The sequence below is a fragment of the Pantherophis guttatus genome, chromosome 1 (assembly GCF_059756535.1).
Source record: "Pantherophis guttatus breed Tessera chromosome 1, ASM5975653v1, whole genome shotgun sequence".
NCBI lineage: Eukaryota > Metazoa > Chordata > Lepidosauria > Squamata > Colubridae > Pantherophis > Pantherophis guttatus.
The window spans coordinates 298,369,132-298,385,729 of record NC_142063.1 but is presented as its reverse complement, the minus strand read 5'-3'; the positions used below and the strand labels follow the sequence as shown (position 1 = coordinate 298,385,729).

The 16,598-nt window shown below is 40.6% G+C and overlaps 1 protein-coding gene across 1 annotated transcript in view; it reads right to left on the bottom strand.

The window, feature by feature from the left end:
- The window catches only part of USH2A (usherin), a 458,447-nt gene that overhangs the window by 29,918 nt on the left and 411,931 nt on the right, over nucleotides 1-16,598 (bottom strand). The window contains exon 59 of the mRNA XM_087891378.1: nucleotides 1,034-1,261. Within this exon, the coding sequence (XP_087747504.1) occupies nucleotides 1,034-1,261 (228 nt within the window). The remainder of the gene's footprint in view (nucleotides 1-1,033; nucleotides 1,262-16,598) is intronic.

Sequence of the window (16,598 nt, the reverse complement as noted above, 5' to 3'; positions counted from 1 at the left end):
GTTTGTCAAAAAATGCCCAATAAAGCTGCTCACTATCAAGAAAAGACTGAGATCTTGCTTCTTTATTGAGTTATTACCTATCATCCCCCATCCTTAATAAATTCTAGGCAGTTACATATTCAAATAAAACAATAATAATAAATATTCCAGGATAACATTAATTCTAAAAATTACAATAATTTTAAAACTATTCTCAGTATTGATGACTCAAGCCAATCTCTAAAACATCCCAGAAGAGCCACATTTTCACCAGTCTTCATGAAGTCCATGAAATCCTCTGCTTTTTGTAGCAAGTTACTCAATAGGCAAAGAATTCCCACAAAGAATTCCCACCATCAGGCCTCCTTCCACAGTACCCCCAAGTAAGTGAAGAATTCGGACAATCTAGATCAGGAAGGCCGAATTGATTTGGGAAAGGCAGCCTCTATATACAGCTTTAAAAGTAATGACTGGCACCCTGAATAACTCTTGAATTCACCTACAACCAGCAGCTCCTGCCGCAACAATGTGATAAGGCAGTACCACAACTGACCAGCTGTATTTTGTTTAGTTCAGCTGAAATTTCTGGGTAGTCTTCTAGAATAGACTCATTTAGAATAAATTACAGTGGTTCCTTGGTACTCAACTGCTTTGAAAGTCATTGAATTTGGTACTCAATGCATTTTGATATGAACATTTTATCCGATACTCATCATTTGTTGGGTACTCAAAGCACAAGCTAGAATTTGTCGGTGTCGACTGCCTTGTGATTCACTATTATTTCTTATAGGAAAAATTTGTTTGGCTCTCATCATTTTTGATACTCATTGCAACTCTTGGAACCAATTAATGAGGAGTAGAAAAGATGCCATTGTATAGTCTATCACTATATTATAAGTGAACTACAATTGAGAGTACTTATGGAGTTCTATATTAAAGGTTTGCAGTATTGCAAATTAAAACATTCATAATATACTAGAGCATTAATGGCTTTTACATCATGACTTTCTCCACAATGTTTCCGTTCCACCTTGATGAAATAAGATTCAATTACCTTAATGTTACCATTGGGCTTGGAAGGCTCTGCCCATCTGAGTAATAATGCCCTGCCATTCTCTTTCTTGTCCACTGTAAAGTTGCTTAGGCCACTCGGAGAAGCTTCTAGGGTGCGCACTGAAGTCCATGGACTAGCAACTTGTCCAGCATTATTGACAGCAGCAATATGAATGTAGTAGGTTGTATATGGCTCCAAACCAAACAAGTAAGTTTGATACATCTCTCCCTGTAGATGAAAGAGACAAATTTGTGAGTTTTGTATGTGATTTGCCTGAAGACTGAGCATTTACAAAAAATATCTTACACTATCAACTAGATATATAAAAGAGTTTTTGTGGAAGTAATTTTTACAAGATCGATTACAATGTACTCTCATAAACATGTACAGTGATATTGAATGGACTCCACTAATGTCTGTAGGTCTTGGGTCAAAAATGCACTTTTTTGTCATAACAAAAAAGCCCTTCTGTTTTACTATTCTCTCCCACCATCCATGCTACATAATTTTTCTCTTCTCCCATTACAGTCTATGCTTCCTGGATTTTTTTTTTTTAATATGAAGCAGTGTATCTTCATCATCAGTAACCCCCAAAATTGAAATGTAAACATTTAAAAGCTGACTAAAAATGGTTAAAATACTATTCAACTCCACTGGGAGATCTAAAGAATCAGGTTAGGGACAGATCATTGATCACTGACAAATGAAATTGATCCATGTGGTTGCTAAGAGTTAACACCAACTTGACGACACATTATCAGTCAATCAATTATTAGACCGACTTAAATGACTTGGCTGAAGAAGAAGGTCTCACTTTCTTTTCAGATTGCAGATTATATGGTACAGTTCCCAAGGAAGTGAGAGAAGGCCCTCTTTTGCAAACCTAAGAGATGAACTCAGTGGTGGGATTCAACTGGTGTAACAACCAGTTTACTTCATGCGTGCTTCATGCACACATACTCTCTTTGCTTGCATGCATGCCAATCACATGCTGCGCGCATGTGTACAGTCCATTTCAAAACACCATTAAAAGTTACCTTCCACTAGCCCCAGTGAGTGAAACAACTGAGGTGTGGCAATCCGCTTTGCCGCACTGATCAACTGGGCTTCAAACAAATGAAATATAGGTAGATATATCGCAAGGGTGGATGGGCAGGCCCAGCTGGTGGTCGGAGCAAACCGGTTCGCTCTCAGCTGATCATCAGAGCCCGAACTGGACCAAATAGGCTGAATCTCACCCCTGGATGGATCTCTGAAAGTCCAGGCCAGATGTGTTCAGTATTTGAAACCAAAGTGAGTAAGGATGCTTTGAATCCTGTATGAGCAGCCTCACTATACCTCTTTGCAGCTCCTTAAAGGAAGCATGCCTTTTCTAGGGTGCATTTGGCAACTGGGTAGGCTCATGGACATACATGTTTGAGTTACTACTTGGGGACATTTAGCAAAGAGTCTCCTGACATTTTTAATGTCCATTCAAAACTGATTCTGGCACATTTCTACTGAAAGAAAATATCTCAGCTGTTTCATAATATTTGCATTTAGAATTCTTTACACACCTTTCCCTTTGATGGTGATTAGATACATCCCCTTATGATTAGTTCATTAAAAAAAAGAAGACTCAATTTCTTGGTTTTAGTGAAGTAGCTAAAAGCCACACTTCCAAGCTGCTAAATATTTAAATATCTGGTAAGCGGCAAGATGAAAAAATAATCTCTTTTTTGCAGAAAAATAATCTTTTTTTAAATATTAAAAGTTACATAATAAATATTTAATAGTTATTTTCCCACAACAATGAGTTTCCCTTTTTAGATAAATATCACATAGCATTTGAATGTCCATTTTGAATATTAAAGCTCAAAACCCACCATGACTGATTACAAATATACTTTTCAATGACAATTATTCGTTACCCCTCCCTCGTTGAAGAAGGTAAGCCCCTGTGAGAATAATAATGATGGATGCAAGGGGGTGCGGTGGCTAAATAGGAATTTTTGCTTTTCATTTATTGCAAAGATGAGTAAAAAGTCCTAAGCTAAAAGACTTAAATTTGTGAAAAGCACTCCATCAATTAGATGCAGATGTCAATGGACTTTTGTTTAAATTCATCCCATTCACATTTATTCAAAAGACCTACTAAGTTCGGTAAAGTTTAGAGAGAACTGTGTAGTTCTCCTTTACTGCAATCCTAGAGTGCTCCCGGGGAAGACTTTTCTAGTGAGATTTACAGATTTTATTTTTATTATTATTATCTAGGGAGAAGATCCCAATCTAAGATCTAGGGACAAGGCTGCTTTTCTTTTGTTACTGCTCAATTTATTTTTATTTTCTTCAAAATTCACTGTACTGAAAATCATGGAAGAGTTGTTATTATTATAAACCAGGAAACTCAAATTAAAACCTAAAACAAAATTTGTTTTTTCCAAGTGCTGCCTTTGCTTGTCTCTTTGGAGAAACAGTGCTGAAGCCACTTCTGATTTCCAATGAAGAGGAAAAAATGGAAGTGCTGCAGGTCCCAAGCCTGCGGTCTAAAAACAGTGAAAGGAAAATTCAAAAGGCAAGTTTTAAATTAATTAGTAAAAGCAAGCTGGAAAATCTCCAGCTAGATCGTTAAACTGACCAAAGAAAAACAAAGGCTTAAAAGTCCCATTGTGACTATATCTACTCAGAATGCTGAAATCTACTTAGCTCGTAATTTATACAGTACATGTAAACACTATTAAAAATTCTTATATCTGTTTGTTTCTAACCTTCAATTGGGCAAAACTGGAACGTATAGGGCAACAATTATTTGAATCAGGGGAATTCAATGGGTTAATTTATAGAATGCGGGACCCATCATTCTGGTGAGAATGAAATTTGGGGAAATTGTAGTTGCTTCAGCACCATTGTGTCTTTTGACTCTACTTCCCAAAACCTTTACACTGTGAGTTGCAAGGGAAGTATTTGCATCTCAAAACTGTATGCAGTCCACTATGTTCTGTCCACAGGTCCCTGAAGCAGGACAGTGAATAGAAAATGTGGAGATCCTTGGTGTAGGGAAGCAGAGTAATTTGAGTGATGTGACTGTTGTAGGTTCTCTGATATTGGCAGGAACATCTGGCTAATCAGATTTATTATCTATTTATTATCTATTTATATCATGAAGATCTCTGCCTAGCAGTATCTCTCCAAAGTGGCAAGTTTAGCATTTGGGCTTCATTCATTTTCTTCTCTCTTTCTTTACTGTAGCCATGCACATGGAATAACTTCTTTGTTGGTCTTGCAAACACATTGGGATTGGGATGCACAGCTCAGCTCTCAATTTAGGGGCTCAAGGCCCACTCTCTTTGCTTCACACTTTACTTTGATGTTCAGGGACTAGGGCTGAGGATGACTGAATGGATTCCAAGGCAACACTCAGAGGTGCTGGCCTAAACATTTACTACTTGTTGAAAATGGGTCTGGCAAAACTAAAACTCCTCTTGTTTTCTGAAGCTTGCCTCTCTCTGTCCATTGCATCTCACTATGCCAGCCTCTGTCTGCTGTTTCTGCTAATATAGGTTGTCCTCACTGGACCATGGGATGCTGAGACATCATAATGACAGGCTGGGCACCAATTGCCCAGATCACAATCACGTGATTGCATGGATGCTGCAACCAACAGAAGTGCAACTACCACTCATACAGTGCCGTTGTAAGGTTTAACAGCCATGGAGCAAGTAGTTGTTAAAGGAGGACTTATATACCTAAGACACAGTTCTGTACTCTGGCAGTGATGACAGGTCGGTCCTTCAAAGAAACCAAAGCTGCCAACAGCTGTACTAACACTTCTGACATCTCAAAGCCAGTGCTCTCCTTTCCTATCTTTGCATTAAAAAGGCATTGCAGCGAAATCCTTGAGCATTTCAAATAGTACTTGGCAGGATCAATAGTTTCCAAAGGATCTATCAGATGTGATGTCTTCATCACATGGAGCCAAAAATGACTGTCTTCATTCTGGTGCCTCCTCATTATAGTTTATAGACAGATTTTTTTTAAAAAAATCTAATCCTAATTTTAGCTTGGATCAGACTGTTGTGCCCTTGAATTGCAAACTCAAATCAAATAAATCTTTCTTCAAATCCTGAAGATGATTCAAATTAGATGTGATTTGCATAGCAGCCACAGCATGATTCTCGGTAATAGAGATTACTAATAACTAATAGACATGTAAAACAAAGTGCTACAATACTACAGGTTATTACATTTTCCTTCTGACAGGGGACATAGTTTTAAAAAGTCCTTCATGATTAGTTAAAAACTCAGGGATCTGAACAGATTAAGAGACTAAAGAAATTAACTCAAACACACACACACATATACTGTAAATGCTTATTTAGCTATATCTTTTCTCATAAAAAGCCTGGGAAGCGTGTGTGCTTTAAAGAAAAAACATACGCATATTGTCAATAGTAGCACCTGTTCAATTACAGTTTATTTCAGTATGGAGAATCCAGTTTAGCCCCCTAGATGGCAATACTATCAAACAGTTTTTATACCATGAGTACTTAATGATTAACAACCAGCGTTCAGTCATCCAACATACTCAAGGCAGCCATTAAAAAAATAACAAAAATGATATCATTATAGATTCTTTTAATAAACATTTATGGCTTAGATCCTTGAAAGTGGAAGCATTCAAACTGCCATAGCCAAAGGGAACTTGTAGAACCCAATGCAAAATTATGGACTGTGGGTTAAAATACAGAGTTCAATTTGAAGTTCATGCTTGGCATAATAACCTGGCATCAGAAATTATGCTGGCACAAAACACTATTAAAATTAGCTTTACAATCAGATGCAGACTATATTAACAGCATGTTATGAAAAGAGTTATCTATTAGGCTTCAGCAATGAACTTTTAAAAGCCTACAATCTACAATTTGCATCTTAAGATTTAATGGGAGAAATGGAATGAGCACATGAAGTTAAATGATTCTTTCTGATCAAAAATTAAGAGCTTTGGTTACAGAACAACAGAAAAGTATACTGTATATACCACATATAAAGCTCATGGTTCATTGTAGATATTTATGCATATGAATATATGCTTATGAAATAAACATGTAATATAAAGAGGTTAATTTTAGAGAATGAACAATTGCCATTCTTGCTATAATAATCTAAAGAATATCTACATAACTTCAAGATAGCTTAGGAAAACTTTGTTGAGTCTACTGGAGAGGTTAAAAAAAAGCCTCAAAAGACGTAGGGTTAGCTTAAACAGAATGCAAGATGCCATCCATCAGTTAATTATGCTTCAACACATTTCTATAATAGGCTGAGCATAATTTGGGAGACAAAGTTGGGGTATACAGTAAATTCAGTAAATTATTAAATTACACCATAAATTAATGATCACAATTTATACATCATTATATTTATTGAAAGAATACAGGTTGCAGGATGGAGAGGGGGAGGGCAAATTAGAAAAAGGAGCACAGTACACAGATATCTTTTAGTCCTCATTTCAAAGTACTGGTGAGAACTGCTCCCTTGAAACTGCAATCTCTCATGACAGAATTGCCAATAGCATCTGTGACGAAAAGCACAGAGAAAAAGAACTGAACTCCTCTGTGAAGCAACTTGAATCTAAGACTCCTTGGGGAGCTGTCTTTAGCCATCCTTTGAATTACTGAACTGGGAAAACTGAAGACCAGCAGAGACAGAGAGGCAGGGAGGAACTCCCTGTCTCTGAACTGAAAAAGATGAGGGGTGACCAAAGCAGAAGGCTGCCATCTGAAAGATCTCAGATTGTCTTCAAAAAAGTTGTCTGTGAAGAGAGCCACTTCTCATAGTTCTGATCAAAGTAGAGAGTTGTGATGTGATGGCACTCTGAGAACATTCTAGTCAAAATCCCATATGGACCTGACCTACGTTATCTACAAAGAGCAGCTCTGTGTACCGGTGGGGAGTACCATTTGTTTTATTACTGTTCTGTGGGTGTGGCTTATTTGATGGGCATGGTTTGGTGGTCATGTGACTGGGTGGGCGAGGCTTGGCAGTCATGTGACTGGGTGGGCATGGCTAGGTGGTCATGATCCTAGTTCCCCCTACGAGGATTCCCCCATCCGGACCTTTTGCAATCCCCCAAAGGGTCAAAGAAAACCAGATTCCATACAGCTCTGAATCCTTAAGGCAAACCAAATACAAGTGATCCTTGCTTAATGGCCAGTTGCTTAGCAAGTGTTCTAATTTACGACTAACCTTCCCAGAGCTACTTGACCTGGTTTTGGAATTTTGACAGCCATGACACACACACGTGCGCGCGCACACACACACACTTATGACCAGTTACAACATCCCACACAGTCATGTAACTGAGGTTTTCTATGTTTTTTGCCAGTTTCCAACAATTTTTTCTCCCCCTCTCTCTCATCTTCTTTCTCTTTTTCTCCTTTCTCTCTCATCTTTTTCTTTCTTTCTCCCTATCTCTCTTTCTCCCTATCTCCCTATCTCTCTTTCTCATCTTTCTCATCTCCTCTCTCATCTTTTTCTTTCATCTCTTTCTTTCTCCCTCTCCCTCTCTCTCACCTCTTTCTATGTGTCTGTCTCTCTCTTTCCCCCCTCTGTGTGTCTATCTCTCTCTTCCCCCGCTCTCTGTCTGTCTCTTGTCTCTCTATTTCTCCCACTCTCTGTGTGTCTTGTTTCTCTCTTTTCCCCTTCTCTGTGTGTGTGTCTCTCTCTCTTTCCCTCCTTCTCTCCCTCTCTCTGTCCTGGGGGGTGGGTGGGAGGAACCTCTGAACTGGTGCTGGGTGATGGGAATCTGATGTCCGAAGGCCAATGAGCCACATACTGAAGACCAAATGGGGGCAATCCTGCAAAAATATCTCTTGTCGCTTGTGAGTGCTTATGGTTAGGAGGAAGAGGAGCACAGTGGGAGGACGATTGTTGGGGTCAGAGAGGTGGCGAGCGTTTTGCGGCTCCTAAGGGGGGATTCCCACTCACATCTTTGCCTGAGGGCATTGCTGGCAGCTGCTTCCTGCATTTCAAGAGATCCGTGCTCTTCCCGCTGCTGCTCGGCCTCCTCGATGCGCGGAGGCAGGAAGCAGTGGTTTCATTCGCTACCTGCGAGCTCTGGGCAGCAATCAGCCAAGCAAGCAAGCCAGCGATCTGCCGGCTGCATCTAATCTGCAGTTTACTCATGAGCACCATTGGCCTTTCTCCCTAACTCTCCCGGCCAATGGTGCTCTCGAGTAAACTGCAGCTAGGAATGTCAAATATGGCCGGGAATGAACGTTTGTGTGGTAGCCACTGGCTGGAGCTACTAAACAGGCGGCCAAACTAAGTGCCTGAAGGACCCCATCCCGTCACTGGGAGTCCAGGTGACTTGGCGATTGGCGATTGGCTGGGCTCCTTGAGAGATGGAGTTCGCAGGGGGCTGATCTACTGCTGGCTACAACACAATGTTCATTCTCATCCGTATTTGAGATTCCTAGCTAGGGCTGACTTCAGCAGCTTCTCTCTGCTGGAGTGCTTCCTGGATGCGGCTTACATCTCTGAGTCCAAAGCAGCAGGAGGCATGGGCTGCCTTTGTGCCACCAGCTTTGGGCTCTTAGCTGTCAGTGGAGGATGTGCTCGAATTGGTGCCGAGACCAGGGTCCCAGGAGGGCACAGGCGAAGACTTTTTTTTTTAAATTTGATTTATATGCCGCCCTTCTCCGAAGACTCAGGGCGGCTTACAATGTGCTCAGCAATAGCCTTCATCCTTTTGTATATTTATACAAAGTCAGCTTATTGCCCCCACAAACTGGGTCCTCAATTTACCTACCTTAGAAAGGATGGAAGGCTGAGTCAACCTTGAGCCTTGGCGAGATTCGAACCCTGCAGTAATTGCAGGCAGCTGGTCTTGATAACCAGCTTAATAACAGGGTACCTTTTACAGCTTTCTTTCTGCCTTGCAGAAGCAGAGATGGGTGGGAGGCCCCAGAGCACACAGACTGCAGCACAGCGCTCTCCTGAGGGCTGCCCGCCTGCCCCCTGTCTACCTCACTAGTCTGGCCAATGATCTCCCACACCCTTCCCTTGCAGACAAGCCAGCTTTGGGAACCACATGGGGAGGGCTCTGGGGCTGCGATCTCCCATGCCCTTCCCTTGCAGGCCAGCTGGATTTGGCAACCACATGGGGATGGCTCCAGCATGGAGAAACACCTGCCGAAGCAACTGCCTTTTCTCTACGACTTCTGCTTGCAGAGAGAAGGAAGAGGCAGAGGTGGCAGCAGCAGTGGCAGTGGAAGGGGCTGACCGCTTCACAACTGTGTGGTTACCTGGCCTCCCTTCACCTGGCTCTCCTTTAGTGGCCCCGGCCCTAGCCCCACTTCCTCCCCCCCCCACCGCCTGCTTACCTTCTGCAGCGGCTGGTCCAGAGTCCTGCCGCTGCTGGAAAGTGGCTGGCAAAGAAGCCTCGGAAAAGGCTTCTTTGCAAGCCGCTTTCTCCACAGGCCTCCAAAAAGTACTGGCAGAAAAAGCTGCTGCCGTTGTCGCCATGTTCTTTGCGCATGCGCATTCCATTGGACTTGCAAGGCAATGGGATGTGTGTGCGCGAAGAACATGGTGGCAACAAACATGGCGGCTGGGACGAGTGACCGGGCGACCGGGGGAGTGGCCATTCGGCCATTGCTACTGGTTCTATGACCTTGGCCAAATTTTTGCCAATATTTTGCGCGAACCGGTAGCAACCCACTACTGCTGTGTACCATATTCCGTGAATCTCTTAACTCTTGGTGCTGTTTTGAAAACATGCACATTAAGTACAGTTATACATTTAGTTCAGCCTGAATATTGTTATACACTTTCTTCAGTTTGTTGCTTCTACTATTTTACATTTAATCCTGACCTACCAACAGCTAGACTGTTTTTCCCGATCTTTCATTCTAGTCAGCTGTTTGACTGTGTACTATCTGAACTGCATGATGTTTTTGTTCTCCTTGCAAAACTTATCTCACTGGCTTGTCACACAGTATATCTTTGGACTCTTAATTTTTATTTCCAATAACTATAATTAGAGTTTGCAGATAACTAGTTAATTATGATGATGCCAACTATAAAACCATTATTTATTATGTTCAGACTTATCAGTTGTGATGGGCATAGTTTATTACTTCCTTGTCTATCTACAACATATGGATTTTCAATTCCTGGTAGGAATAGGCAACTTCCAAATTCTCATTGTGTTCTGTGTCCCTCTAGAGCTTTGGTTGCTGCTGTTGTGCTGAGAGCACCAAAGCGCTTCTGGGTTAGAAGGATTAGCCAGTGACATACTGTTGCCCAGGGATTACCCAGTTGGGGACTCCTTTCATGTCCCCATTATCTTGCCCACTTAAGTGGTACCCATCTATCTACTTGTGGTTTCCTGCTTTTGAACTGTTGGGTAACTTAACAGTAACAGAGTTGGAAGGTACCTTGGAGGTCATCTAGTCCAACCCCCTGCTCATGCAGAAGACCTGTACTAGGGATTCGAACTGCCGACCTTTCTGATCGACAGGCTCAGTGTCTTAGCCACTGAGCCACCTAGTAACCTAACTGTGAGCAGGAGCTGGACCAAATGACGGGAGTTCACCTTGTCACATGGCAGCAACCAGCTTTGGTGAAGCCTACAGTATAATGGTTATATACTGTATTTTTCGGAGTATAAGATGCACCTTTTCCCCCCCTAAAAGGGGGTGAAAATTTAGGTGCATCTTATACACCGAATGTAGCCCCGCCCACCCACTGGCCCCCACCCTTTGGCCTCTTCCTCCCAGCAATTTATCTCCTTGCAGCAAGCAGCAAGAAGAAAGCCCATTTCAGCTTCAGCACAGCCTGATTAGCACAAGTTGATTGTCTGTTGGATCCGCCTCCTGACTCTCAGCTGTTTTGCATGGGCCTCTGCTGTTTGCTGAAAGGAGGTTTGCTGGGAGCAGATTTTTTTTTCTTGTGCTAATCAAGCTATGCTGAAAACGAAAATGAAAGTAACGCAGGCTATTTGCTGTTTGCTGCAATGAGGCAAAATTGCTGGGAGGCAGAGGCAGATTTCTTGTTTTCCTCACCAAAAAGGATAGGTGCATCTTATAGTCTGGAGCGTCTTATACTCCAAAAATTAGCTCTGTTTCCTGCATATTTGTTCAGCCCCTCCCGGCTTTGGTATTGAAAGAGTTCTCTACTTGAAAGGACTTTAAGATATGGGGATTCTACACTGAGTTAATTCTATGGTAATTAGCCTTTCAAGAACGAGGTAAACCTTTTAGGGACAGTAATCGCAAGTATGAATATATTAAGCCAGAAAGGGGAGTCTGTTTGGTGAAGTAGTTAAGGCATTGGGCTAGAAACTAGAAGACCATGAATTAAACAGAAAACCAGCTGGATGACCTTGGGTTAGTCACTTTCTTTCAGTTTCAGAAAGCAGACAATGGCAAACTACTTCTGGAAAAAAACCACACACATACCACCCTCTCTCACACACGCTCTGATGCCACCAGGAGTCAGCTGAACACAAGGAGGCATTTTATTTATATTTTATTTCTATTGGCTGTTTTTGCTATCACCTTTCCTCATCAGTTATGTTTCCTGTCTTATAAGCTCTAAAGAGACAGTCTTCACATAGGTTGAACTAAACAAAACAGCCAAAAATGATTTCTCTGTCTTTAAACCAATATGCTTATTTTGTGAATAGATCTTTTACAAGCTGATTCTGAGAAAAGATTCTACAGCCACATTCCACTTTAGATAGAGTCACTCCATAAATAGCCTTTCCAAAATAAGGATGGCTTCAGTCACATCTTTTTCATGAGATCCAGTGTCAGTTTCTTCCAGTTTAAGGATGTATTAATCTGTAGCTATCCTACAGAGAATTAAACACTTTTAGCTCTCATCCTTTTCCCCTAAGCCAATTCAAAACTATCTACGGAGACATGTTTTTCCTTCTATAACGATATTTGGATGAATTGCTATTTGCACAGTACAAACCTAGATGTGCCTAGTTAAATTTGAATCCAGCTGTGGGCAATAAAAGATTATGCCCAATAAGATAGTAAGGCTGCGGTCTTCCTCGATGTAAGGAGAACAGGGCACTATTGACTGTATCATTATTGTTTTATTATATCTATATGCTGCCCAATTCCTAACAACTCTGGGTGGCATATGCAACAACTTTGAAAAAAGCAGAGAATCATATAGTTTCAACTCCTGTCTTCTTTTTTTACCATTGACTTATATATAAATTAGTGTGGGACATGGTGGCTCAGTGGCTAAGACGCTGAGCTTGTCGATTGAAAGATTGGCAGTTCAGCGGTTCGAATCCTAGTGCTGCGTAACGGGGTGAGCTTCCGTTACTTGTCCCAGCTTCTGCCAACCTAGCAGTTCAAAAGCGCATAAAAAATGCAAGTAGAAAAATAGGGATCACCTTTGGTGGGAAGGTTAACAGCATTTCATCCACCTTTGGCATTTAGTCATGCCAGCCACATGACCACGGAGACGTCTTCGGACAGTGCTGGCTCTTCAGCTTTGAAACGGAGATGAGCACTGTCCCCTAGAGTCGGGAATGACTAGCACATATGTGCGAGGGCAACCTTTACCTTTACCTTATATATAAATGAAATGGTTTGGATTTCTTAGAGATTGTTCCCTTCTGCTTCTTTTTAAACAGCATTCACTAGTTCTTATGGTGAAGGTAAAATGGATGATGCAATAAGGCATTTTGTTTATTGCTGTTGCAGAACCTGGCACTGATTTGGACTGGGCTGAATTGGCCCAAAGTCACTCAGTTCCCTACCACATCATAAGTCTCCCTGCTAATGGTACAACACCTTTATCTCTCTACAGTATAAATGCTGGCTGTGGAATTTTGGAAGTTGAAGTCCACACAACTTAAAGTTGCTAAGTTTGAGAAATACTGCTCTATATCAGGGGTGAAATCCAGCAGGTTCTGACAGGTTCTGGAGAACCGGTAGGGGAAATTTTGAGTAGTTCGGAGAACCGTCAAATACCACTTCTGGCTGGCCCCAGAGTGGGGTAGGAATGGGGATTTTGCAATATCCTTCCCCCAGGAGTGAGGGATTTTGCAGTATCCTTCCCTTGGAGGGAATGGTGGGAATGGAGATTTTGCAGTATCCTTCCCCTGCCACGCCCACCAAGCCACGCCCACAGAACCAGTAGTAAATAATTGGATTTCACCACTGCTCTATATCATATAAAAACTCCCTTTTTATCACCCTCTAATCCCTTAATTCAGGATAGAGTCAGGGTGACTGGATGGAACTAGCGTTTACTGGCTGGATGCCCTTCCTGACACCATGTGGAATTCACAGCAGATATTTTTTCTTTGCGCCCTATCATCAAACCATGCAAAAGGTCACATTTCATGTTGCATACATTTAAACTTTTACCAAAGATAGTTAGTTTCACTCACAAATCTCTCTGCTCTGCTCCTAGCCACCACTCAAGAAAATAATAATTTCCTTAGGATTTATATACAAACGGAATACTTTGCTCTAAACTCCCGATGGGAAGCATTTGGCTTAAGGGTTAATTTGTCACTTTTTACTATTATCACCTTGCCCTTGCTCTTAATCAACTACAAAAAGATCACAACTTCCTCTAATGGGAAGAAGATAAATCCTCCGTTGATAGAATAGGCATCAAATCAGCATCTCCAGAAAGCCGGGAGTGGAGAGGTAATTGGAGTCTGCATGAAGCTGTTCAAAATCAGTTCATTGATTTCAGCTATTTGGAGCACAATACTTTGCAGGGATAGAGTGTTGCTATGGGCCTGCACTTTGAGAAACAAGGTGGCCTCAGGAAATGTGTGACAACTTGTTAAGTATTAAAATATCAGCACTCTGGTTGCCTCTTACTTTGGACTGCTTTAAAGAGTAACAAAAAGGACCTATGTTTGCATAGATTCCGAAGCAGTTTTTCCAAACAATATGGGAAACATGCCCAGCCTTGTTTTTGATGCATTTGAGACAATCTTGACTCTTGGTGACTGCCTGCTGTTTTTTTGGCAAGATTTTTGGAAGTGGTTTGCCACTGCCTTGTTCCTAGGGCTGAGTTAGAAAGATTATCGAACATGGTCTTTTCTCTGACTTGCTTTAATAACAAAAAACACACAAACCTGTAATATTTAATTAATTCATTAATTAAGTTATGGGTTTCTATTTCTTAAAAGGAACGAGAAAATACAGAAATATGGCCAGCAGTAATGATTGTAAAGCAGGTTACTGGGGATGTAAAACAAAAACTGAAAACATTAAAGGCAAGATAAATGAATGTAATTTAGGCATGGTTTAATCTTAAAATATGATTTTAATTTCCTTTCAGAAAGAACTGAAGCCAAGAACACCCAAAGGTAAGAAAGGCATTTTCAAAACTACCCATTAAAATCTTGACAATTTTGTATGTTCATCTGTGATTGCTTTGACTACTTGAAATGCCCCAAAGGTGAAAAGAGGGTCAAAATATTTACTGTATGTAGGTGGAAACAGATAAAAAAAATAGCATTGATCTATAGTTGTCAATAATATTGTATGTGGGTAGGCTCCTTGCACAAATACTTAAACTGCACAAAGTTACACAAACTTGTTTTTGAATCAGTTGTGAGAAAACTATTGATCAGGTGGGATCCAGTCATTTCTACAACTATCACTCTGGAGTTTTGTTGTTACTGCTTATCATATGCCTCACTGTTATATTTCTGGAGCCAAAAAACTTTAGCTGCTCTGAGAGAGTGCTAATTGATCAAGAATAATAATTTCTAAAATTTGAGGTTATTATTTAATAGAAACACAAATGTAAAACGTGCAGATGGCAGCAACTATTATAGCCCAAGCATTTCCACTTATGTAGCCAAAGAAATTGAATGCTTCTTTGAAGATGGAATATCACACGAACACACAAAAGTATTATTTTTATGCAGGTATAAAAAATGGATCAATACATTAATTGACGAAACATATAACAGATTTTTTTCAACCCACGTAGTAGTTCTAGCTTTGTTCCTTTTGCCATACAGCTATATGGTTCCTTAACAATGTAAAATTGCTGATCAAAAGAATTAAAATCCAATTCAACCAAGACATTTGAAGTATTTTAACGGTAACCATTTCCCCTATTTGCATTTAGGAGCACAGAGAACAAGCCCCTCATGCATTCTCAAGAACATAAGGAGGGGAAGCATATGTAGTTTATTGGAAATGAATGAAGGACATACAGGGGCACCCCTTAATAGCTGCACTTGGCATCAGTTAAAACAGCTAGGCTAGTATTTGATCATACTCTAAAAGTAGACATTACTTACTGTGACTGTGAATTGTATTTTCTTTCCCTGACACCCCTTGACAGCTAGGGATTTGCAGCAGTCCCAACAAGAATGCGAACTGCCTGCTTTGACTTGAAAACAAAGCCCCATAAAAGACCAGCATTTTACAAGTTAGCATTTGGCATTCAGTTGGTTTTTCAGGGAGCAGGGGGCTTTTAAATGATCAACTCCTTCATCCCAGTTTTGCAGGCTAAACATGACAGCCCCTTTTTCCTTGATGCCAGTGTTGGTCTGCTTCTCCAGACTATTAGAATTATGTTTTGCTTTTCTTTGAAATTCTGTATATGCACAATTCCATTTGAAAACCATTTCCTCCAAAGACGTCTTTTACACATTGCTTTAAAAATGCCCCACCAACACACTTCACTCAGGAAAAAGCAATGGGATTTTGCCCTTACTAATTCACATTAACCATGCACTTCAAATATGGATCTCATCTTGAGACATCACAAAAACAAAACAAGACAAGACATCTCTAGAGATAGAGAGAATATGGAGAGAATACAGGGAAACCGTTTGTATTTCAAAAGGAATTTACTTAAGGATACTTCTGAGCTTGAAAGTACTAAGGTCATAGAAGCCAATTTTCTGGGCAAGCCTTACAATATTGAGACTTTACCATTAAAACCTTTTAAATAGAAATATCAGGGCCATCAAATTTCCACTAAAACCTCTCCTTTCCCATTCTAGGAAAGCCACAATTGCAAGGCACTGAAAACACTTTGAAGCAGCAAAGCAGCTTTTCTTGTCAGTGAAGTGTATAACTGCTCTCATGTGAAATAAAGCTCAATGCTATTCATGTTTTGGTTTTCAGACCTCTAAAGATATCTTAGTTGATTTGTGAAGTTTTGTTAATTGACTAATTAGTTTTTCATGTATTCATTTACTAGCAAAACAACATAGCAAAAGAAAGAGGGAAAGGAACATTTAAGTTGAGATGTTGCAACAGAAATAAGTATTTCTTCCTATGTGAGGAAGAAGAAGCCAATTTATTTATTATTTATTTATTTATTTATTTGTTTATTTATTTATTTATTTATTTATTTATTTATTTATTTGTTTGTTTGTTTGTTTGTTTGAGATATAGCTTACACTTCAGTGGTGGGTTGCTCCCGGTTCGGTCCGGTTCTTGCGAACCGGTAGTAAAAGTGGCGGGAGGCTCCGTCCACTCGCCCAGACGTTATCATGGATGATCTGTGCAAGCATGCGAGCGAAACATGTGCAAGCATGCGAGTGAAGCATGTGGTCTCATTG